Source organism: Thamnophis elegans, chromosome 6 (genome assembly GCF_009769535.1).
Source record: "Thamnophis elegans isolate rThaEle1 chromosome 6, rThaEle1.pri, whole genome shotgun sequence".
NCBI lineage: Eukaryota > Metazoa > Chordata > Lepidosauria > Squamata > Colubridae > Thamnophis > Thamnophis elegans.
Window position 1 is genome coordinate 32,789,756 of NC_045546.1, and position 25,094 is coordinate 32,814,849.

Below are 25,094 nucleotides of genomic sequence, written 5' to 3' on the forward strand. Positions count from 1 at the left end.
ATTTTTCTTGGTGGCTTAGTTAGTGTTTGACTGGAAGATCAATGAAGTGTTAGTGTGTTAGTCACCACTTGGTTTTCCAAATTTAGTCAAATTGATTAGAGTTTCTATCTGATAAAAACTAATAAAACAGTTCAAGGCAAGACAAGGAAGGAAAAGAAAGATTATAAGCAGGATAAGGAAAGGAAAGAAGGGAAAAGAAAGAAAGATTATATATAACACAACATAGTCTGTGCATTAAAAGTAGAAGATAAAATAGCTGAAAAATGTAAGTCCATTAACAATGAGTTTTATAGCATCTGTTCAAAAAACCTTTCAGTATTAAAGAACTGTACTTCAAAAAACTCAATGAAATTCACTTTAACAAAACAAAAACAGCTGTTTGTATTTTTCAAATTCTAGGCTATAGAACTCTCTGCTCTTCCTACATCTCATTCTTTCAAATTTTGTTTGAGAACCAAGCAATGGAAATGATTCCTTCTGCACTAACAAACCAGATTAGGCTGGATATTTAAGTACCCCTAGTTAAAATGGCCTTTTCTACAGGTCTATTTTGTAGATGAAACATTCGTTCTTCATATATTTTCCTTCATTAGTATTGTATAATAGCTATTGGCTAGAGGGCACCTTGATTTTATTTGGTATGAGGAATTATTTGAAAGATCAATTCTGAGGGTTTAGGGATGAAATCATTCTTTAAACCTCTCTAAGGCAGAAAGAACCTATTTTATCTGTTAATTCCTTTCATGTCTTCTGCCAATGTATATTGAAAAACCCAGTTTAATTTTGTATCATGTTATTGTACTTTCAAATACAGATTTTCCCCTTCCAATTTCCATTTCACAAAAGTGAATTAAAAATCTGCATAAAATTGTGTACAAATAAAATAAGCTTTTTTGTAAACAAATCTTAGCAGTGTAAGCTATTTTGTATATGATCACTACATTAATAACAATAACAATTTGGAAGTATGTAAAAGGACAATAATGTTTTAAAGTTGATTTATTTTGGAAATACAAATTACCTACAAATACAAATCATATTATATCTGTCCTGGTTTATAATAAATTGTAAATATTACCTCAGTGACATTTACAGATAAAATTCTGCCCTGTATCTCATTTGATTTCAGTACTGAATGCATTTTCATTCCTTCCCACTCTGTTCTAGACTATGAACACCACTGAAAAGAAGTTAAAAATTTCTCACAAAGCACAACAGTATAGTGATAACCTTGCGAGCTAGTGACCGATATTATCTCTCTGCTCATTTCTTTCCTCTTTTTATCTTTTTTCCCCCTACAGATAAGACTTTCTTTCAATGTGCCGATGACAGAATAATATCTCCAGATTGATTGCTTACCCCACACGGACCTGTTGAAATATTTCTACCTTGGAAAGCTGGAGATCAAAAGCATCAGAAAAGAGAAGGGGGGATGGGTGGGATACAAAGCAGAAAAAAGCTATCATAAAGAACCTACTCAACTTTCAGTCAGAGGATGAAGACACTTATTTTTTTTCAGACCTGACAGAGCTTTCAATCTAAAATCCAGACATACCTAAATAATAAATAAATAATTAATAATAATAAAAAAAATCATAATGGGTACCTCTTTTCTCTTCTGAGGAACTGGGGAATTTTTCTGCAAAAGTTCTGTTAAGCTGTGATGTTTAACACTTGATTACATGTAGCAGAACAGGATACATGGAGTATTGCTAACTCAGCAGGTACACAGGATTTGGGTAAGTGACTTTTTATAGAAGCCACTTAAAATATTACCTCATTTTTTAAAAATAAACATCAAAGATTGTTTCTGAACTTTCGCCCCCACTATCATGCAGTTTATATTCAATGTTGGAAGTGATAATGGGCATTGTGAAATAAATTTCTGTCAAAGTTCCAATGGGCAGAAATTTTTGTTTTTTCTTTTCAGTTGTTGCTTCTGAAATCTAGTTGGGTAGCCGGTCTTTTTTTGTTCAGAGAAGGGCCTTATTGTGGAAGTCATTTTGAGATGATGATGAAGATCTAAACAAAACTCTGTGAATCAGGGAGAACAGACGTCTGTATGTCAACTATGTTATCAGTCTAACATGTACCCAAATGAGAAGTGTGATGGAAGGAACCTTATAATGTGAGATTTTTAATCAAGATTCTACTGTCATTGATGGATATTAATCCAGCAATTGGAAGAATAATAAACCAATTATCATTGAGTTTCTGATATTTTTAAAAGATATTTTAAGTGACAGAAAAGATGAATTTGAAATAAACCTCACTGTATTCTGGAAAGATTTTCGTTTTTTCTCAAGAACTAAAGTGTACATACAGATTTTACCATATTCATATTATTTATACAGGACATTTGATACTAAATTAAGCACTTCTTTTGAAGTAGGAAAAACATGTTTCAACAATTGCTTTCAGGATCAAAGTATCTCTTAAATGCAAAATGAATACTGATCAAGATTTGAAATAAATTCTATAAAAATAGACTTTTTAAAAAAGTGTCACCATAAAACTTGGCTTTTTAGTAATGAAAAGTAGAAAATGTTTTTATACACTTACTTATTTAAATATCAGAAAACACTCATGTCAAAGGTACAAATAGCTTTTGGGGATTAGATTTGGCTATGAAATGCTACAGCTAGATTTTATACGAACGAAGGGAAGATTTTATATTCCCAATCCTGAGATCATGATTGCCTGCAAAGCGATAATGGGATACCGCCTTTACATACCCAGGCAGAACAACTTCACTACTTTTATGTTATTTCAGTTGTTATAACTCAAAGAAGAAAGGCAAAGGAATATCAACAAGACAATATCCATAATTTAATAATAAAATGAATTATAATTGCTATTATTGCTAAACTTTCAGCTGCTAATGTAAGTAATTTTTACTTCCTCAAAAATATACAGAATAATTAAAGGCACCATGACAATTACTTTGATCTATAGAAACATTTGCAATGAGTGAATGTTGACCATATGAATCTTTTCATGTTTCTCTCAATAGTATTTATTTCTCTAGTCTGGTATTGACCATTTGAGAGATAGACAACAGCAACAACTTTTCTTCCACAGTACTCTAATCCCAAAAATTGTATCAGTAAGACTGAAAGATATTTGCATGCATTTGATGTTGATTTATTGATCATCCCCAAAGGAAACTACACAAAATCTTCAAACTGCTTCCAATTTAGCGAAGTGGTTTGTTTAATATGAAATATGCAGAGCATTTAAAAATGTTAATTAATTATGGCAGCTGTGAATACAATGACATTTGCTCTTTGTCAGAGTCCACACATGCAGCTGTACCAGTATATGTGCTTATTAGTAATTGCACAAATATTCCCAAAATATACACCTTTGGAAAAGGTTAAAGCAAAACCATGAAGAAATAAGAAGGCAAATCCTAAACACACCTGAGTGGGAGTAGCACCAACTGAATATATTTGGATTTATTATGAGTATTCAGTATATTGTTATTATTTTCTATTGCTCTCATATTGATGTGATTTTAATAAATATACGTAAATAATGTAATGTTTCATAAATAGTATTTTAAAAATTGTTTCTGAACAGAAGAATGGAATGATTTTAACAGTTTGAACAAATATTTGTGGTTGTTTTGTGTTGTTGGTGATGTTAATACTTGAAAGACACTTATACGATTTTGGTAGTACTGTGATAAAACTTTTTAAAACACTACTGTGATAATTTTTTTATAAATAGGAATAATATCTTATATAATAAATTCTTCATTTTATTACATACTACTTTTAATACAGACCATATATATGTTTGAAAGAATTAAATATCTTATTTCAACTAACTACTGTTTTTTATTTATATTGACCAAAAAGTTTCCTACCAAATGGGACCAGATACCCATAAATAAACAAACAAACAGATCTTAGAAAGGATAGACAAGAAAACATGTCTCAACCCACTTTGCCCAAATTTAAGAATATTAAAAATTTAAGGCATTTTTTTCAAGATTATGGAAATGGAAATATTAACTTCAGGATTGCAACTAGGAATGATTATTTATGGTTGTAGCATTCAGGCTGAATAAATATAAATCTAATGTTGAAATGCTATATATTATAAAGTTAATTAACATAAATATTAATATGTATATAAAATCTATATATTATTTACAGGTTTTTTATTTTCATCATATGAATAATATTTCAATCTTGGGTTGAAACTTAGATGTGCTTAGAGAAGACCCATGACAATTTCTAGGGAAAAAAATGAAGTAATTGATTTCTCATTTCTTACAGTAGAAAAACTCAGGGTGATTAAGATATATTTTAGACATAAGCAGTAATTTGGTTTTTTTATTGGGATGTTTGAATACAATACATTTTAAGAGTTTAGATAAATATCAAATTACATAATGTTATTGTTCTAGTATGTTTTCTAACTATCCAGTGATACAATATAATAAATTGGATATTTCTTTTCAGTGAAATGAAAACCAACAGATATTAGGAGAAATTTCCTAATACCAAATGCAAGTTTTTTATTTAATGAATTGCTTTGATTATCTCATTAGAAGGTAAAATCTATATGATCAGTAGTCTACTAAATCTACTAGTTTCCTGGCTTCTAGCTTGGCGCCTTACCCGTGATACTAAATAGGCTTTCATTATTTGATTAGTGAAGACAAAAACAGGTAAAAATGAGGGTAGAAGGTTATCATTGACATAAAAATATGGGGTATTTTCATATGTTCTACTTTTTTGTCTGAAACAGGTTATCTGATAAAGCAGAAATCCTACCTTCTGTATAGTCTACCAAATTTTGCTTAGGCATTTTCCTAACAAACATATTGCTAGTTATCCTTATTAAAAAAAACATAACAGTTCTAGCTTTTTATTGGTGGTCTTTCCTGTATATTAGTTACTATTAATTTATTGTAAATAACCTCAACAGTGAAATTGATAAACAACAGATAACAATTAAATCAAGTGTCCCTGCTGACAATACTCCATTCATCGCTTGTTATAAGCCTGAAGAAAAAAGAATTGTCCAAACATTTTGTTCACAGTCCCACATAGAATTAAATATACTGTTAGAAAGGAATTTAAAAGAAATTTATTTTTATTTCGAAATAAAATAAATTATAAAATAACGTATTTTGAATGGAACGCAAGAAAAATGAAAATAGATTTATCTTAGTTAAAGAATTACAAGCAGATATTCACATTCTGTAAGAACTACTTATAGTCCACTACTGTGGACTTCTATTCTAAAATCAGATCAAGTACAGCATCCTTTTCTGAAGCTTTCTATTTTAAATACGATCTGTCTAATATTTTCCTAGGTTTTGCAATGGAACGAATATGGCTCCTGCTTTTGCTGTCTGTAAAATTGCTGTCAGTGACTGCACAATTCAATGGATATAACTGTGATGCTAACTTACATAGCAGGTTTCCTGGTAAGTATTTACTACTATATTTTAAATGCAAAGTTTTTATTCCCCTGCTTTGAAAGGATACTTACTTGTAATAAATGCCAACCTTTTTAGTTAAAGAAGCATATGGAGAGTATTCATTAAGTGACTGAATTCCATTGAAGAAACATAAAAATATCAGCTCTGCTTCATTCAGGTATGGTCCCTAGTAATGAAAATAAAGATGAGAGTTTCATGTTGTCATTAAAAAAAGTGAATTTAATACACCAAGACATTTTTCCAGCAATACTGGAAGATTTTAGATGTATAATTAGAGAATTCATCAGTTTTGTTTTTAAGACGGAATTCAAAACACATGTTCAGTTGCTAGTTCTGTGATTACCATTATTTAAGAATATTATCCTAAAAGATTTCATCATGAAATGTTAAAAACTTTCAGTAATTCTCAATTAAAATATCTTATTGACCTTCCCAATAAATATTGCAAAGTTCCAAGTCAGGAATATGAATAGATTATTTGAACCTTATGTACATAATAATTAGAGGCAGAAAGTTAAATGGCATAAATTTGCATTATTTTGCCATCTTGAGATTGCTAAGTCAAAGGGAGGCATGTTCAATAAATGGTTAGTGAAATTCTTTCTGCTCCCAAGTTAACTCGGCCATATTCCTTTTTTTTTGGGGGGTTTTGTCCGCCGCCTCCTTTTTGCTATTAAATGTTTTATTCATTTTCATTTTCAATTTTGTACATTCACTTATATACTGGATATTTGCAATAATAATAATATAATAGTAAGAAAAGAAAAACCCCAACCTAAACACAACTCATAAACCCAACCTATCGCTTTCATACACCCCTTCTTCTCCCCCTCCAACTTTCCTTTCTCCCTCCAACAATCACCCCTCCTACTTCCCTTTCCCCTCCTATCTTCCTTTCTCTCCTCCTTCCCCTCTCATCCTCCTTACATTCCCCTCTTCCTCCCTCCTTACTTCTCCCTCTTCCTTTCCTCTACTTCTCACTATGGTGCATTTCTCTATTCCTTAATCTATTCAGTTACGCTAAAAAGAAAAAAGAAAGGAAAAAAGAAAAAAAAAAGAGAAAAATAAAAAGAAAATATAAAAATCAACAGTATACAAGTGTATTCTTCTTATTCTATATATTGAAACTATATCTTCACCCGCCCACCCACCCCCAATGAACCCCCCTCCCTAACCCCCTCCGACTTCCCAGGTCCCACACCCGGCACAGTTCAGTACCCTTCACCTTCAAAATATCTTATTAACAATAATAATGAAAATAAAATAAAAAGAACACTCCGAGAAAGAAAAAAAACGAAAAAAAAAAAAAACGAAAAAGTAAATAAATAAATAAAAATTTAAAAAATCTTTTGCATTATGCTCAGCCTCCCATCATTCTTAAAGTTTAAACAGTGTGAATCATTCCATTTATATTTTGTCCTCGTCCCTTACTTCTTTGATATTTACCCCCATCTTCCTGTAGACTCTCCAGAAAACCTTTCTTAACCTTATATTCAAATATTAGTTTATACAAAAATCAATTTATCTTCAAATACAGAGCAGTCTAATCATACTTTCGCTACTCATCTTCCTACCCTTCGTTTCACGTCTCCATTCCACCCAAGCCCAAGTTGCATAAGATTAGGATCTCGCTCTTCACTTTAAAATCCTGAGCTTTTTATGTTATACTTCAAGCATGTAAATCCGTAAAATGTGTACCCAAAACTCGGCCATATTCCAAAGGCTATAGAACTGATCTAATAAAATATCCCTTCAGGATGGTTTGTAACAGCATAACATATTAAAATAATTGATTCTCTATAATTAATCTCAGAAAAAAGATAAATACAAAATAAAATAGAAGAATAATTGACCGTTAAAAGAAATTTAAAATCTATTAAATGCTAATTTAATAACTACAGTACTTAGTGAATCTGAGCAGTTAGTAATGCATAACTGAAAATGATTTATGATTTTTCTTTGACATGATGGTATGCTGACTTTAGGAGTTGGAATTCTGGATTAAATGGTAATCTCTTTATTTCTAGACTGCTTTATTCTTTAATAGGGAACAGAAATTGTAACTGTTTTTTTTTCCTAAAAAAAAACTGCTGGTTTATGGGCCATATATTTTTCATCCAAAATAAAGTTTCTACTTGCCCTTCTAATCAATCAACACTTCCAGCTAGAGCTGGTTCCAACCTCCAAAAGAAAGACCATAAAGTTCATCCGGGCTTCTGATTGCCTTTTCACATTATTTACAAACTTTTAGAATGAATGAATTCATGCAGATAAAAGTCTGTGCATAATTTGAAACTGAAATTTAGAACTTGATGATCAAGTTTTAGATCAAATGAGCTTCAGATCAAAACATGGCAGAGCTGAAGATTCTGAAGATTAATTCACATCAAACAAGAAATACTCTGCTTGAATATTGTGATAAATGCTGTGCTACAGATATGGAAAAGTCTTTGAAAGAAGACAGATTCAAAATGAAGTAATCCACTTATTAAATTATCACTGAGATAATTTCTAATTTCTAAACATTTCTTATAATGATGAGCAAGATACGTTTATAGCAGCATTCAAAGAAATATGCAGTTTGCTTTTACTGCTGCTTGAGTGGATGCTTGGAATAGAAGTTATTTTTGAAGCTGGTTTCCACTTCCACTTAGATCCAGCCTTCTGTGCTGCTCTTGTGAAATTTCTGCATTTTTCTTGCCAAGTGAGATCTCTCAAATAGAAGGCAAAAATGATAATGATTTTTTACACCAGATGCCTTCCTCCCAACTTCTGACAGTTCAGAATGAAAGTTATTGAGGAAAACTCATCTCATAGCTAATAGTAGTAATTAAAAAAAGACTGAATTCTTTTTCTACCAGTTTTTTGTTTATAGGTAGATTATTGCGTGAAGAAGTATTTGCACCAGATGTTTTGGAGAAGCTTATTGCCACAGGACTGAATTAGAGGAAGGGAAACTTTTGATGATAATGACAATAATAGTGAGGTTGATGATTATGGTTTTAATTTCTCACTTAGAGAAAGGCTGCCCACATTGGCTATGGAACAAGACAAAACGAAATACTTCATTTTCAATATGCCTTGTAAGGAAATCCAGCCAAAGGTTGATTTTTAGCTATCTAGACTTTTTGAAACAATATTTTGCTTAATATTATTATTACTATTATTATACAATTGTATCACAGTGGCCAGTTGTTTCGCCGGATTTGGCATTGGTTACTAGTCGGGCCCCACCCAGAGGCCTAGGAGGTCGTAACGTATTTTCGTAAAATGCGTGCAGATCCAAGCAGTGCGGCTTTTTGCATTTGACTGATGGTGATTTTGTCAATTTTTAACTGTTTTAAATGTAATTCCAGTGCTTTTGGTATAGCACCCAGTGTGCCAATTACCACTGGAATTATCACTGCTGGTTTGTGCCATAGTCATTGAATTTCGATTTTTAAGTCCTGGTATCTTGTGATTGTTTCATGTTCCTTCTTGGCGACCCTGCTATCACCTGGTATTGCGATGTCTATGATTGTGACCTTATTTTTCTCAACCAATGTGATGTCTGGTGTATTATGCGCCAGTATTTTGTCTGTTTGTATACGGAAATCCCACAAGATCTTGACCATCTGATTTTCGGTGACTTTTTATTATTATTATATCACAGCGGCCAGTTGTTTCGCCGGATTTGGCATTGGTTACTAGCCGGGCTACTAGTTATTATTATTATTATTGTTGTTGTTGTACAATTGTATCACAGCGGCCAGTTGTTTCGCCGGATTTGGCATTGGTTACTAGTTGGGCCCCACCCAGGGCCTAGGACGTCGTAACGTATTTTCGTAATATGCGTGCAGATCCAAGCAGTGCGGCTTTTTGCATTTGACTGATGGTGATTTTGTCAATTTTTAACTGTTTTAAATGTAATTCCAGTGCTTTTGGAATAGCACCCAGTGTGCCAATTACCACTGGAATTACCACTGCTGGTTTGTGCCATAGTCGTTGAATTTCGATTTTTAAGTCCTGGTATCTTGCGATTTTTTCATGTTCCTTCTCGGCGACCCTGCTATCACCTGGTATTGCGATGTCTATGATTGTGACCTTATTTTTCTCAACCAGTGTGATGTCTGGTGTATTATGCGCCAGTATTTTGTCGGTTTGTATACGGAAATCCCACAAGAACTTGACCATCTGATTTTCGGTGACTTTTTCAGGCTGATGTTCCCACCAGTTTGCTGCTGTTTTAATATTATAATTTTTGCACAAATTCCAATGGATCATTTGTGCTACTGAATTGTGCCGCAATTTATAATCAGTCTGCGCGATTTTTTTACAGCAGCTGAGTATGTGATCAACAGTTTCGTCAGCTTCTTTGTAAAGTCTGCATTTGGCATCATCAGAGGATTTTTCGATTTTGGCCTTAATGGCATTTGTGTGGATAGCTTGTTCTTGCGCAGCCAGGATTAGTGACTCTGTTTCTTTCTTTAATGTACCTGTTTTTAACCATAACCAAGTTTGTTCACTGTCCACTTTATCTTTTATTTTTTCCAGAAATTGACCATGCAGTGCTTTGTTCTGCCAACTCTCCATTCTTGATTTTATCACATCTTTTCTGTATTCTTGTTTTGTCTGTTGGGCCTTCAGTAGATTTTTGTTCTTTACTTCGATTAATAGATGTTCCTGAGTGTCTTTTAAATAATCAGCCAGTGCATGTTTTTCTTCTTCAACTGTTTGCTTCACTTGTAATAATCCTCTGCCACCTGATTTTCGGGGCAGGTACAGTCTATCAGTATCACCACGTGGATGTAAACTGTAGTGCATTGTCATTAGTTTCCTGGTTTTTCAGTCCAAAAGGTCCAAATCAGCTTGTGTCCAGTTAACTATGCCAGCTGTGTATCTTATAACTGGTATTGCCCAGGTATTTATGGCCTTGATTGTATTTCCACCATTCAATTTAGATTTCAAAATTTTCCTAACTCTGTTGGTGTACTCTCGCCTGACAATAGTTTTTACTTCTCCATGCTTGATGTTATCCAACTGCAGAATGCCTAAGTATTTGTAGGCTTCATTTTCTTTGCATTTAATTAGTTGGCCATTGGGCATTTCAATTCCCTCAGATGCAGTGATTTTGCCCCTTTTTATGGATACAGTGGCGCATTTTTCCATGCCAAACTGCATTGAAATATCGGTGCTGAATACTCGGACTGTATTTGTCAATGATTGGATTTCTATTTCTGACTTTCCATAGAGTTTCAAATCATCCATATATAGTAAATGCGAATTTTTTTCAGCTTTTTTGGCTGTTTGGTAGCCTAATTTCATTTTTTTTTAAGATTACTGATAGTGGGATCATTGCGATGATGAAGAGAAGAGGTGAAAGTGAATCACCCTGGAAAATTCCTCGCTTGATATTAACCATTCCGTAGCTCTCATTCCCTACTGCCAACTCAGTTCTCCATTGTTTCATTGCCTTTTCAGTAAAGGATGTAATATTTTTGCTAATGCCAGTTGTTTCTAAGCATTTTATGATCCAACTATGTGGCAGTGAGTCAAATGCCTTTTTGTAATCAATCCAGACCATATTCAAGTTCGTTTTTCTGTTCTTACAATTTTCTAATATCATTTTATCAATTAGAAGCTGATCTTTTGTGCCCCTGCTCCTTCTTTTGTTGCCTTTTTTCTCTACTGGCAAGATGTTGTTTGTTTCCAAATAATCCATCATGTTATCTGCAATAATGCCTGTGAGTAATTTGAAGGTTGTTGGTAAGCATGTTATTGGTCTATAGTTTTCAGGTGTTGTTCCTTTAGTTGGATCTTTCTGAATCAAGTATGTTTTTCCAGTTGTCAACCATTCATCAATTTGGCCCTTTTGTAAAATTTCATTCAGTTGCCTGGCCAATATTGCATGTAAACTGGTCAGATATTTGAGCCAGAAACCATGTAATTGGTCCTTTCCAGGTGATGTCCAATTCTTTACCTTTTTTACTCGATTTTTGATCATCTCAGTTGTTATTTCTAATACTTGCATTTGTTTGTTGCCAATGCTTTTCTCAAAGTCATGTATCCACTTTGCTTCCTTGTTGTAGTCCTTTGCATTTTCCCACAATTCTTTCCAGAATTCAACTGTGGCCTGCTTTTCTGGTTTTTCACTTTTGGTGTCACCATTCACATTAAGACTTTGATAAAAACGCCGTTGGTCTGATCGAAATTGCTGATTTTGTTTATATTGGATGATTCGTGCCTCATATCTTTCAATTTTTCTAGCTGTTGCTGTTATCTGCTGTTTTACAATCTCTACAGCTTCATTGATGTTTCTTGTATCCAATCTATATCTTCTGATTAGCCGATCTATGATTTTGTTGTTTTTAAGCCGTTGCTCATGCATGTTCTTTAAGTTACTAGCATCTGCCCTTAATTTTTTGATTTTTTGTTCTAGACGGATTTTCCACTTTGGCTTTGATGCTTTTTCTGTTGTGTGACTAGGTACTTTAATTTTAATGCCTAGTTCATTAGTGACTATTACAGCTGCGCTGTACATTAACTGGTTTGTTTCCAAGATGGATCCCGGTTCAATTGTTGAAAACACTGCATTAACCATTTTCATCATAGGGGCCAAAATTTTCTTAGGCACAGTTTTTAGTGATGGTAAACGTTGCCTTTCCTCATTAAGCAGAAAATGCTCCATGATCTTATCCTTCAATTCTTTTTGTTTTTGAGTTAGTTCATCAGTTGGTTCAGTGATAACTGGTTCTAGTGGTGGTGATGTTATTTCCTCCCTGAGAGCTTCTTCTGGGAGTTCTACTATAGTGTCTTTAGTTGTGTCTTGAATATCAGTTATTTCCGCTTGTGATATTGTTTTTTGGGTTTTGCAATTTGCCTGAATTTCCTCATGTTCAACTTCACTAAACACTTTATTCCGTATAATAAATCGCCTTTGATCTGCTAGTCGTTGTTCACTAACATTTGAATCTGGATATTGTTGTTTCCATAATTCATACATTCGCTTTAAATATCCTCTTTTTTCTGGCTCTGAGTTGTAGTAATAGGCCATTATGGCACGGTTTTCATCTGCACTATATTTTTGTCGTTTTGTTGGCTGGTCCACTTGTAGCCCACTTGTCGACGGATGTCCAGGGACCCCAACATCCGCCGCGGCCCTTGTTAACCCGCGCGACAACCGATGCGGTATGGAATTCTTATTCATTTTTTTCACCATATTGTATGGGTTGGCGGGGTTTTTTTTACGGGACCAGATGCCAACCTGTTCCCAACCTTCCTCCTTTCTCATCCGGGCTTGGGACCGGCAACGGCGGAGTTATTATTATTATTATTATTATTATTATTATTATTATTATTATTTTGGGGAACATTTCTAAGAAATGATCAAATTTTAAATGAGTCTTTCAAAGATTACAACTAGTTACATATTTTATATGAACCTTAATGTCTTCAAACAAGAACACCATTACATCTATGTAAGCAGGAAAAGCTATTGGTTTCGAATGGTATAGGATGCACATTATAGAATATACATTAATATCCCAAAGGTGCTTTTTAAAAGGCAACTGGACTTTCTTTAATTTTCCTTGAAGACATTTCGCTTCTCATCCAAGAAGCTCTTTCAGTTCTCTTAGTTTGTGGATGAGAAGGAAAAATAAAGAAAACCCAGTTGCCTTTTGAAAAAAGCATCTTTGGGACAACCAGGGTCTGGTTGACTGAGAATCTCAATAGACAATATACATTAATTTTTTGGGTCCAGTGCTATCATACTTTTATAAAGAGCTGGGGTGGCACAGTGGTTAGAATGCAGTATTGCAAGCTTGTCTGTTGACTGCCAAGAGTTCAGTCCTGACTGACTCAAGGTTTACTGTTTTCCAGCCTTTTGAGGTTGGTAAAATGAGAACTCACATTGTTGGAGGCAATATGCTGAGTCTGTAAACCACTTAGACATGCTGTAAATCACTATGAAACAATATATAAGTCTAAGTGTTATTGCCAAAATGATGTTTTATTAATAGAAATTCGAGGCCATAAATTAGATATTATTACCACTGATAATCTAACCTGCACACTTAAGTTTATAAATGGCTGGTAATCATTTAATAAAAATATTACTCTTCAATGCTGGGAAGAGAGTACAGCCCCATGATTACAATCTGAATTCACTTTCCATCTATAAACTGGCTGCCTATCAGTGTAATGGAAAGTCTGATCAATATAGTGCTGTATTATCAAGGTTTAATGATCTGCTTAAAATTTGTATCAAGTGACTTTCACTATATTTCTGTTTTATTTCTTTGTTTTGCTTTGTTTTCCTTTTCCTTTTTAGTCTTTCATTTTTATGTATCTTAAAAAAGCACAGATATGTATGAAAAGAATAATTCAGGGGGACAGATGTTTGGGTGTTTTTTTTAAACAGAGGCTCAAGTAAAACAAATTAAATGACAAGTCTTGGTCTTTGACTGTGGAGAAGCAACAATGGAGTAAGAACAAATGGTAAAAGTGACCTCCCTCTTGTACAGTTATTTTGGAACTTCTAAGGCTGTGCAAAGCATCCCTTTGTTCATGCTGAGACAGCCATGGGCAACTTTCAAAGCAGTGTATGAAGCTTGTAAAGATGAAACTAATGATTCTTTATATGTGCACCTGCCCATTGTGAAGCATCTCTTTCTAGGACTTTGTATAGCTGTGTTACTATTCTCACAATGAAGTTTCTCCTGCTTGAAATTCTCCTTTGCATTCATTCCTATGATTCAAAGTAGCCTTCCAAGCATGCATAAGAAGTTTCAGTAGTAAAAAAACTTTTAAAATACTTTATTTTGTCAGTTTCTAAAGAGCTTTTATCTGATAGTTAATTTTTTTCATTGTGCCAATGAGTTGAAGCAGTTACTTTCCCCTTGCTTTTAGAATAACTATGTTGTGTATATATGCATTAGGCTAATGTCCTAGGGCACCTTCCTCAATCTTTGCTCATTTCTCCTTTAAAACAAAGGAAGGCAACACCTCATCATTTCTACATTTAGATACAGGAAATAGCTCTATGTTTAAGATGAATGTACAAAAGAAGCCATGGAAATTAAGGCTACGTCTTTATACAGAAAATTATTGTTATTAATAGTTCCACTGGGTTTTTAAATAAAAATAAGCAAACCACAATAAATAGTTCAAGGCTGACTTTTCATTCTTCTGTAGAGCGAATATTATACACATTTAGTACGGAGCATACACTTATGCATTAATTTAATTTAACCCACAGATTTGAAAGCCAGTGTAGACTTTTATAGCCATGGGTGCTTATTTACTATAAATGGTAGCAAAAAAGTATGTGTATGTTAATTATGAAACAGAATAGATACAATCTTGTCAAACCATGTTTGAAAATAAATTATAAGTCTTCCCAATATATAGACTCCATTAGAATGACAATATCTACTCCCATGCTTTACGTACATGTCATTTCACAAAATTATTTACCCATGCATATATAACTAAAGTAGGAATACATGGGAAGTTTTTCATAGCTCTTTATAATTTAAGTAAATATCTTAATAGTAGTACTGTTGGTTTTGGCATTGATTTATAATCTTTTTTTTTTGAGTCAGAGAGTTTATATACTTTTCAACCAGATCTATGATTAAATATAGAACATTGTAAAAAGCATTGTTCAATAAATCATATTTTCACTTAAATCTACAATCCTGTGACTTATTTTCATATGTTTCCAGAAATATATAACTATTTTTCTGTGCAATGTTTATGACTTTAAATTTCATTTTATTCTTATATGTTTTGATAAATCTATGCCTATAGATTGTTCCAGTACTATATTTGAAATGAATGAATGAAAGTATGTTAATTACCAGTCACAGAAGTTATTTGGTTTTTATATGTTATGCAGAAAAGACTGTGAGAAAAACAAAACTAAACACTTGCTTCGAAAAGTTCTTCTCCTGATATTTTAATACAACAAAAAATGAAGTTTGGTGGTACCTCTAAAATGCTACTGATTGAATAAAAAATATAATAATACTGGTAATAACTTTTGAAAATAATGATTATTACTGGGTATTACATCTATTACATCACATGTAACTTGGTATTCCCAAATATTTATGAACTTCTTGTAACTTTTAAATTATATTGTTCAAAAAACAAAATAATGATAGCAGACATCATCTGAATTATTTATATAGAGCAAAAATGTGAAATTAAAGTTTGGGCTGTTTATTTTGACTTAATCTCTGATATTCAGTCTTTTTTTCTTTGATGATGGATAGGCAAGCATTCTTTCCACTCTCGTATTTCCAATATCTTACTATGGACTAGACATTTGCTATTTTCTTTCATAACAACCTATCAAATTATACTGTAAATACAACACTACAAACACAAATACTAATGGGTGGTGATTAATGGAATGTGATTTGTCTATTGGAAACAATTTTATTACTAAAGGTTGGCTCCTTCCTTCCTTCCTTCCTTTCTTTCCTTCCTTCCTTCCTTCCTTCCTTCCTTCCTTTCTTCCCTGCCTCCCTCCCTGCCTGCCTCCCTCCCCACACCTACCAATCTGCCCAATTACATCTGTACCTACCTATCTTTTAGGTTTTTCCTTCATTCTAGTCCTTTTGTTAGCAAAGCAAGTAATTAATGATAACAGTAATAACAGTAATGCCAACTGCACATTCTATAATACCTTTATTATAACATGAAATGAAGAGTCCTGTGCATATATTCACAGTTTATGGATAGCAAAATGTAGTGAGGAATTGAGGCCATGCCAATTTATATTGTTAGATCTTCTGTCTATCTGCATCATGGCTTCTGGGAATGCACCCAAACATACATATAAACTAACCATAAAGCCTATTTCATACAAAAATGATGAACAGAATTATATCTCAGATATGATCTTATTTCATAGTTTAGTTAAATGTTCATTATATTTCACACTTGGGAAGCAACAATATTAAAAATACACAAGTTAACGTATTTTGTTAGAGTCAGTTATGGGAGCAGTGTTTCTTTTAAAATTCATATACAGTTTTTCCAAATCATGTTCCTTTGCATTTGGAATGCTGATTGAAATCTTATGCAGGAAAAGAAAATTCTTTTACTAAGTAACTGCCATTCCCCTTCACTTATTTTAATAATAGAGTCCTGGATTGATAAAATCTCTTCTGTTCCTGTAGAAACCACTATTAAATTGATCTAGAGACACTGTCACTTCTCAACGTAATTAGAACATGGTATATTTGTGTTCAACATTCCAGTATCATCAGGTAATTGAAAACATAGTGCTATTATTCATTCTGACATACTGATTAATGTCAATATGTAATCCTTTGATTTTTAAAAAAATACTAAATCATAATGATGATCTAATAAATTCCCTGTTTAAATTAATGATCCATATAGTGGCATAGCATGAAAAATAATTATAGTACAGTGAAGATTAAATGTTTCTTGTTTGGCAATATTTATCCTAGCATATTAAAGATAAAGATTGTTCTAGCATTGCTAAAACTGGTTCTTAAGGCAAACTTAGATTATAAAAGAAATCATAAACAATTCTTCAGATTTTCAACATGTTTGACCAGTCATCTTTTCCATAGTAATTCTTACTGTTCATTTCTAAAGTGTTTTATTCTGTACATTTTTGCAAATAGTTTAAATATTTTGATATCGATCAAACAGGTATATGTATGAGCTATAGAAATGATGCATAGAACTGTGGAAATAATTAATGGGAGTGGGTGAGGAAGAAGATATCTGTTTTTTATTGTCCAGCAGAAAGGATTTTCCTATAATATCTGTTTAGAACTGTTTCTTCACTCCAGTCAGAATAGTTATTGCTGTTACTCTTCTCTTTCCAACTTTCCATTTTTCTCTGTAGCATAGCAGAGTATGCCTGCATGTTTGAAAGGTATGATGAAGTGGGAGGTGGGGGATCATTTCAAAGGAAATAGGAGGTGAAGTCATCTTAGCCCCTCCCCATACATTCCACCTCAAATTCTTCTTCCTGACTGCTACACCTCTTGAAGATACCTGCAAAAGGTGCAAATGAGACATTGCAACAAACTTCCTTAACACTAAAAGATACTAAACAATTTCTGTTTTGTCTTATACATTTTTAAATACTGGCCCCAAGCCTTCTCTCTGATCGGCTCTAAAATCTGGACTGTTTTTTTTTTTTCTAAACAAGTGTCCCTTGGAACTTGTGTTGGATTATAGAGCAAGTTAAACAGAATGCCACATCATTTCCTTTTCTTTTAATTATGATAAAAAGTAAACAATAGTCCAATACTAATGTCATGATAGAAATATAACTCTTTCCACAAATTCTATGATATGAAAACTAAGCACTCACCATAGATATTCTGTATTCTGTCCTTCAGATACCCTGGAGTCTAATGAATGGTGTTCTAGAGATAGGATAGAATAACTAACTAACTTGTGATGGTGTAATAGACACCAATGAGTTTAAAATGACACACAAGTCTTTCTCTGATAAGGTGGACATCACCATCATCATTATTTAGAAATGTATTATAGAATGGCTAGAATTGTGGAATACGATAATTCTACTGATTTGAGGGCTGCTTCTTTGTGCCAGGATCATAATACAGTGTATCTCTTGATTGTTTTAAGGTTGTATAGATTCTACATTTCTCCAAGTTTGAATGTTTGTTTGAATTTATCTGCATTTCATTTAATTACACAATTTCCCCAAACACCCATTGCTTTAAAATAAGGTTTTTTCTGGGGAGCTGGACTGTTTAGTTGTAATTAATCTGCCAAATGTGGACATAGCTGTTGCAAATCCTATATAGTATGAGTGTCATGATCTGTTTCAGAGTTGACAATGGGTCTAAACAGTATCACTCCTAAGAAATGTGAACAATTATTGTTGTTAGAGAACACCACCTGCTGTGGAAGTTTGGAAAACTTTTTGGAGTGTCTGAACTCTCCATTAACTTAGGCCATGATTTATTGAAATGTAAAACCAAAATAATTAGAAAAATGAGAATGATTTCCATGAAAAGATGATTTCTTGTCAGTTTTAAGAATAGGTTCTATGGCAAAAATAATAAAAAAGGTTCTCTAGCTTTGGAAATATTATTTGGCAGATCTGATTGTGATCAATTCCACTGCAGGATATGGGCTATTAATAACAACAAAAATCTTCACTGATTTCAGTTCATGATAATGAGGGGAGAAGTAAAATATGGAGGCATTTAGCATGTGAATTTACAGCTTGGAATAATGATGAATATTAACATATTGTATCACATGTGCTTTAGGTCATATGATAATTACCACATACATCAATTATTGGGCATTTTCTACTGTTCCAAAAGTTTTCCATTCCATCGTATAATAGTCTCTACCTGTGAAAGTGAAAGCATTTGAACAAAGTTCAAAGTTTCACTGAAGTTGGTCTAGTACCAGTTTTTTTGAGAAATAATCAGCTTTATAATTTTTCCTAATAGATAAAGGACTTCACAGTTATACTCTTGAAATTTGAGCGAAAGTTCTTAGTAAGCAGAAGGGCTGAAAAGATGGATTGTTGGCTCAAAAAAAGTTTTCATTAGTTATGAAAGTGAAAAAAGAATCATACAAGCATACAACAAAGTTAGAGCATATCAAAACAGCAGTACAAGATTCTCTTTATATTAGATCATATTTTGGTTTCATAGTGCTGTAAGTTCTGTTGGCATACATAACACTTTAGACTTTGCCTTCTGACTATATTTGTGGGATGGCTTCATCCACCCTGATTTCCATTTGCTTTCTTAGATCAAAATATGACACGAAAACATCAGAGACAAGTGGTAGGTCTCCGCTATTCCCATGTGTAATCTTTTCTTCTAAGATTTCTGATAATCTGAGATAAGATTGGAAGATCAGGAATCCCGGCAGACTGCATATGTAAGTGGAACCAGTTGGCATTGCAATTTTTATCTTTACCTTGTGGAGATTTGCCAAGAACACATAGCCAAATAATTTAAATTGTTAAATTGTTAAATTCATATTTGTTCCAAATAAGATCAGATTGACATAATGCAAGTGGTCAAAACTATGAAAACATGAAGTGGTACCATACACTCATGAGTCACCACTAATATTAAACTATCTTTTAATTCAGTAAGTAACACAATAATTACTTTTGGGAATATTTCAGCAGCTGACAGACATTTCAATACTGAAATACAGCAAAATAATAATAATAGGTCTATAACACAATTGTAAATCACATGGATATCCAGTTTTATAATAATGTAACAAGCATTAAGAGCAGAAGAATTTAGCAGCAAATGGATCAGGAATGATGTCATCTACTGTAAGAGTAATGTACCTGTTACATTTGATATCTCTGTTGAGAAATCTTATATGCATCAGATTCAAATTTTATCTGATTGTTTCGGTGTAGGTGACTATTATTGAAAATACCAGTAGAATAGAGTAAGCTACTTGGTCATTGTTATGGTCTTCAAAACATCATGATTCTCTTTTCACACATTGTCAGAGACAAAGTAGAATATGTCTGTGTGGCAAACTAGTTGGATGAATGGTTGCATTCTTTTTCAATTTCAAGTGACAATTTTATCCTGAAATGTGAAAATACTCTGGAAAATTCTAAGGAATAGGTTAAGAGTATGTTAATTTTATATGATATAGTTGTTATTGATACAGTGGTGATTTGTGAAGAGGCATGATTTCACTCTGACATATAGTTGTTGCTATATCAGAGTCAAGTATTATGTTTATTTTGAACCTCTTTTTCCAAATATGATGCCATAGTAAACAATTATGAATTGGAGAATGTTGCAAAAGGAAACTCAGACAATAGATGATGCAATATCATTTGGACATTTCATCTGAAGTACTGTTTGTGTCATAGCCCTGTCGGAGCCTGGGTCTGAGGACAAGATGGACCTAGGGCCAATGGAGGAAGATGGTGTTGGCCTTTCTAAACTTGGAGGAATCACTGGAGGAGCAGGATGAGGCAGTCCTAGATCCCTCAGGCCTAGAAGGGATTGCCAGCAAAGGAGAGAAGGTGGATGACCAAGGGAGGTGGAGAAGAGTGCAGGCAGCAGAGCAGAGGAGCATTGGAGCTCCAGCAATGAGCAATTACCTCCTCTCTGATTCCCAAGCATGGAGAATGGAGAGGAGGTGGGATCGGCGCAGGGTGACTTGACAACTTGGGAGGAGGGCGTTCCTCACCCCTTTACAAGGCTCACCTGGGGAATGAGATTTAAAGAGGGGCGATTGTCGGGAACAAGTGTTGCCTTTTTCACATGCTATTACTGATGCCTGGATACTTTGCTTGCCTTACCCTGCTTGCCTGACCTGATTATCTGCAAGTTCACAGTGACATAGGTCTGCTCTCAGAACTGTGCTGGAGTAATAACAGCCAGGAACTGTTGATGGGAGTGCATTTTTAAAGCTTTGGAGGACTTTGGGGGGAAAACTGGAGTAATAGAGGGGAGTTAAACCTTTGTTCAGGCTGTGTTGCTTCCATGTCCAGCCCTGGGTTATCACAGTAAGTTTATTTGCTCTTGACATTGTGGAAAACATGTGAAGTGACTAGGGATGAGCAATTTAACTTCTCATAGGTATTGCAAGTAGTACTACCATTGCCAGAGTAATATACCTCTATTGGATATTGTACCAAATCTCTTGGGATATTTTACTGGATAGAGCTGTATGTAGAATCTTGGTGAGTGGTAACTGAGGTGAGCACAAAATGTACCTTTTAATCGTAGCAAAAGGTTATCCATTTATTATTTTCACTTTTATTTCATGGTTTATATCTGTAAAAGCACATAACAGGTTAATTGATGCAAATATGTATGATAATCACCCAGACTTTCCCTTTCATTGCATGCAAATCTAAATTATAGTGTTTAAAAGATATATTGCAGGAAAACATATATTACTGAGTATTGAGTAAGCAAGTACAAGCCTATCTTTTTAATAATCTGCAGTCCCTCGGTATAAGGCAGAATTTTAAAAATCTGAAAAATTTGAGTGGCTAAGGCCAAAGTCTCCAGGAAAGTTATGTGTGACTTGGTGCTGACAGCGGTGAATTATGAGAGAAGGTGTTTTCTCAGTATTGTGTAGTGGTCTGCAGTAGGCAAGAACAGACCAGCATAGATACAACAGCATTTGTTGACCCAAACTGGAACTGTGGAACAACTGGCAAATTGTTGTAATTTATACTCTGAGTCCACAGGGCCTTAACCAATTATAATACTTGAAAGAGCCCGCCCAAAACAGTTGGAGTTGACAGATAGGGTCATCTAAAGGTTAGTTTCACTTTAGCAGGGCTTAACACAACTATATATCTTTAATACATGACACTCAGCATCTTTTAAATATGTAGAGGTTGACACCTTTTCAAAAAAAAATCATTGCTAGATCCAGCTATACTGGATAAACCTTTGTCCATTTAGGGAAGATTGTAGAGAAGGTGGTTGAACAACAGGTTTAGAGAACCAGGAAAAAGCAGATTATTTGGATATCTTTCAGCCAAGAAAGTAAATTTAACAGTACTGGTTGCCCTTTTGGTTAATCTCTAGTGGAGCAAGATAGAGCCAGTATGTCCCTACCTTGATGTCTCAGTGGTTCAGAACCATCAGTAATTGTTTACTTTTGGATTGATTTCAGACTTTAGGATTAGGTGTTGATTCTTCTTCTTCTGGGTGCTGATTCCTGTTATTGTTGATTGTGGGAGAAAGGTTTCATACTCAGTCCTTGCTTTATGGTATTCCACAGGTTTTGGTACTTTCTAAGCTCTTGCTTAACATCTCCATGAAGCTGCTGTGTGTTGTCATCTGACAGCATAGCATGACATACCAAAGGACAAAGGATAAAGTTTATAGACTTTGATACAATGTTCCCATAAATCCCAGACCAGAAGGTGAATCATGTAAGGATAATTCTTATGTACCTGTCAGTATTCATGATTTTTGGTTTCTAGGGTCCTCTCTCTGGTCAGGTTCACTTCTGCAAGCAGATGTCCCCTAAAAGTTGTTTAGGCTAACAGGTAAGATTACAAAGAGCATTGCATTTATTGGGAAACAAAATATATCTTTGATTTGGATTCAAATCAAATCTTCTGTTAAATGCAAGACAAGCAGCTAAAATACGTTTTGCAAAGCAGCAGTTAACCTTACTTTAGAGGCTATAGTGAGCTATTAACACTTAGTAATGAAACCAACAACAATAAAGTTCTTTCAGTCACAGAAAAAAGTGAACTGTAACAAGAGTGAAATGCAAAAAAGAAGATGAAAAAGCAACAAAATCAGAATCTTGCTGAAGAGAAAAGTTTGAATTTTGATAAACAAAGGATCTTTTACTTTTTTACCTTCTACTAGTGCTAAAATCTCATGCTCAATTTTTTTCTCCACTATGGAAGAAAATTGATTGGTTTAATATCCTTGTTATTACAAGGGCACATAAATGGATAGAGGTAACTGTCAACCATTGATTGATAATTCTAATGGCAGGAATAATAGCACGATACAGCACGAGGATTTTATTCTGAATGAGACAGAATAAAAGCAGGAGAAAATAAAACTCACTGGCAGGCAAAAAAAAGATTTTGATGGACAAAAAAGGAACAAGAGCCTGAATGTAAAATAGCAGTTTTCCTTGCATGTGTATTCATGTAGTACTTGATAACTTTAATGGCAGGTGGCTATTCTTGGAAATAAAAGAAATTATGAAAGTATCTTGCAAAAATCTGCAGTATATTATATTCCCCAAAAAATTAGTTTACAAATAACATAGAAACATACAGTGTATATATATATATATATATATATATATATATATATATATATATATATGTGTGTGTGTGTGTGTGTGTGTGTGTGTGTGTGTGTGTGTGTATGTGTGTGTGTGTATATATATATATATATATACACACACACACACACACACACACATATACACACACACACATATATATATATACATGCATACACAGACATATATATACACACACATATATATATACATGCATACACAGACATATATATACACACACACATATATGTGTGTGTGTGTGTGTGCACGCGTGCGCGCGTCTCTGTGTGTGTGTGTATGTCTGTGTGTGTGTGTGTGTGTGTGTGGTGTATGTATGTATATATGTCAAAGTTTACTCTGCAGACTCTTTAGATTAAAGAAAAACAAAATACAAAAATGGAAACTGTCTTTGTAGACCACTTTCTTGCTGTGGCTGGGCCTGGACCAGGGACGTGCAGTCACTAGAGGCAAGGGAGGCGGAGCCTCACCACTTTCCTCAGGAAAAGAAAAGAAATTTAAATATTTTTTTAAATAATTAAAGCCAAGATAGTTGCTACCAGATTCCAGGTCACAGTGGCTTGGTGTCTGCTTAGTGTTAACCAAAGCAGGAGGCGAGAGAACTCGGGGCCTCTTTCAATAAGGAATTTTTCGCCTTCTAAAAGTTAAGAAAGAGTTAAAAGGCAAAGAAGTTCAGATGGAAAAGAGGCACTAATTCTCCCGCCTCCTGATCTGGAAGCAACCAATCATGTCTTCTTGAGCACGCTTACGTTGGGCGGGTTATTTTGGAGGGCGCACTTCAGAGGAGAGAGGAGTGGGGGAGAAGGAGGAGGCTCGCTCTTCACCCCTCCCCAACCTTCCCAGGGTCCAGATTCCCTTCGCTGCAAGCCTTGCTGTCTCTTGCATCCCAAATGTGGGTTGGTGTGGGAGCTTTGGTGGCCCCAATTCTTCTCTGGGGGGTGGGGGGTGTCTCCTGGGGCTGCTGGCTAGCTAGACTCCCGAGGAGCGACTCCTTCCCTCCTAGTCCCCCTGTGGGTGGCTGGAAATGTCCGCGCATTTCAGCCAGCCACAAAATGCTTAGCTGGGGGTTTCCTTACAAGAGCCAGGCGGGAGAAGCCCTCGCTTCTTTCTTGTGGAGACGGGCACTTTGAATCGCGGGAGCTGCCAAGCGCCTTTACTGCAGACCTGGGTGCTTGGCGGCTCCCACGATGCAAAGTGCCCCGCCGCCCACCCGCTGACCCAGCCTGTGGCCGCTGCTTCTCCAAGCTCCGCCACTGGAAGTCTCGGATCACCTCTGGGGGAAAGCTGAGTGAGAAGCGGAGCGAAGCTTCTCTGTGGCCTCCCGGCCGGGAGGCAGGGTCAGCGGGTGGGCGGCGGCATTGGGGGCGGCGGGGCACTTTGCAACGCGGGAGCCACCAAGCGCCTTTGCTGCAGACCCGGGCGTTTGGCGGCTCCCGCGATGCAAATTCCCCCCCCACACCGCCGAGGCCGAATGCTGCCCTTCGCAAAAGGATGCCCAGCTGAGCCTCACCAGGCATAAACCTCACCGCACATCACTGGCCTGGACAGCTATCTGGTGTGATTCCTAAGGTTATGGGATTATCATCTTTGGATCAGTAGTGGCTTAGCCACTGAGAACCAACCCAGCACATACCATGAGAAATGATGAGAAGACATCAACAAATTCCACATTGGGCTGGTCATCACCTGGGTCAACAAGGACTGCATTAGATGCCATGGCTCCTGTACATCTGTCAAAAAATGGGCCACAGGGTTTAGTTGCTACTGGCAGGGAACCAGTACATGCAACTGCAAAGCGACTGGAACCAAAGTGCAAAAA

General features: G+C 34.9%; 1 protein-coding gene across 1 annotated transcript in view; it reads left to right on the forward strand.

Annotated features, from left to right (window-relative positions):
- The first annotated feature begins 5,334 nt into the window (after positions 1 to 5,334).
- LOC116510288 (zona pellucida-like domain-containing protein 1) overlaps positions 5,335 to 25,094 on the forward strand; it is a 53,916-nt gene continuing 34,156 nt past the window's right edge. Inside the window, 1 exon segment of the mRNA XM_032219779.1 lies at positions 5,335 to 5,446. Coding sequence (XP_032075670.1) covers positions 5,341 to 5,446 — 106 coding nt within the window. The 5' untranslated portion in view covers positions 5,335 to 5,340.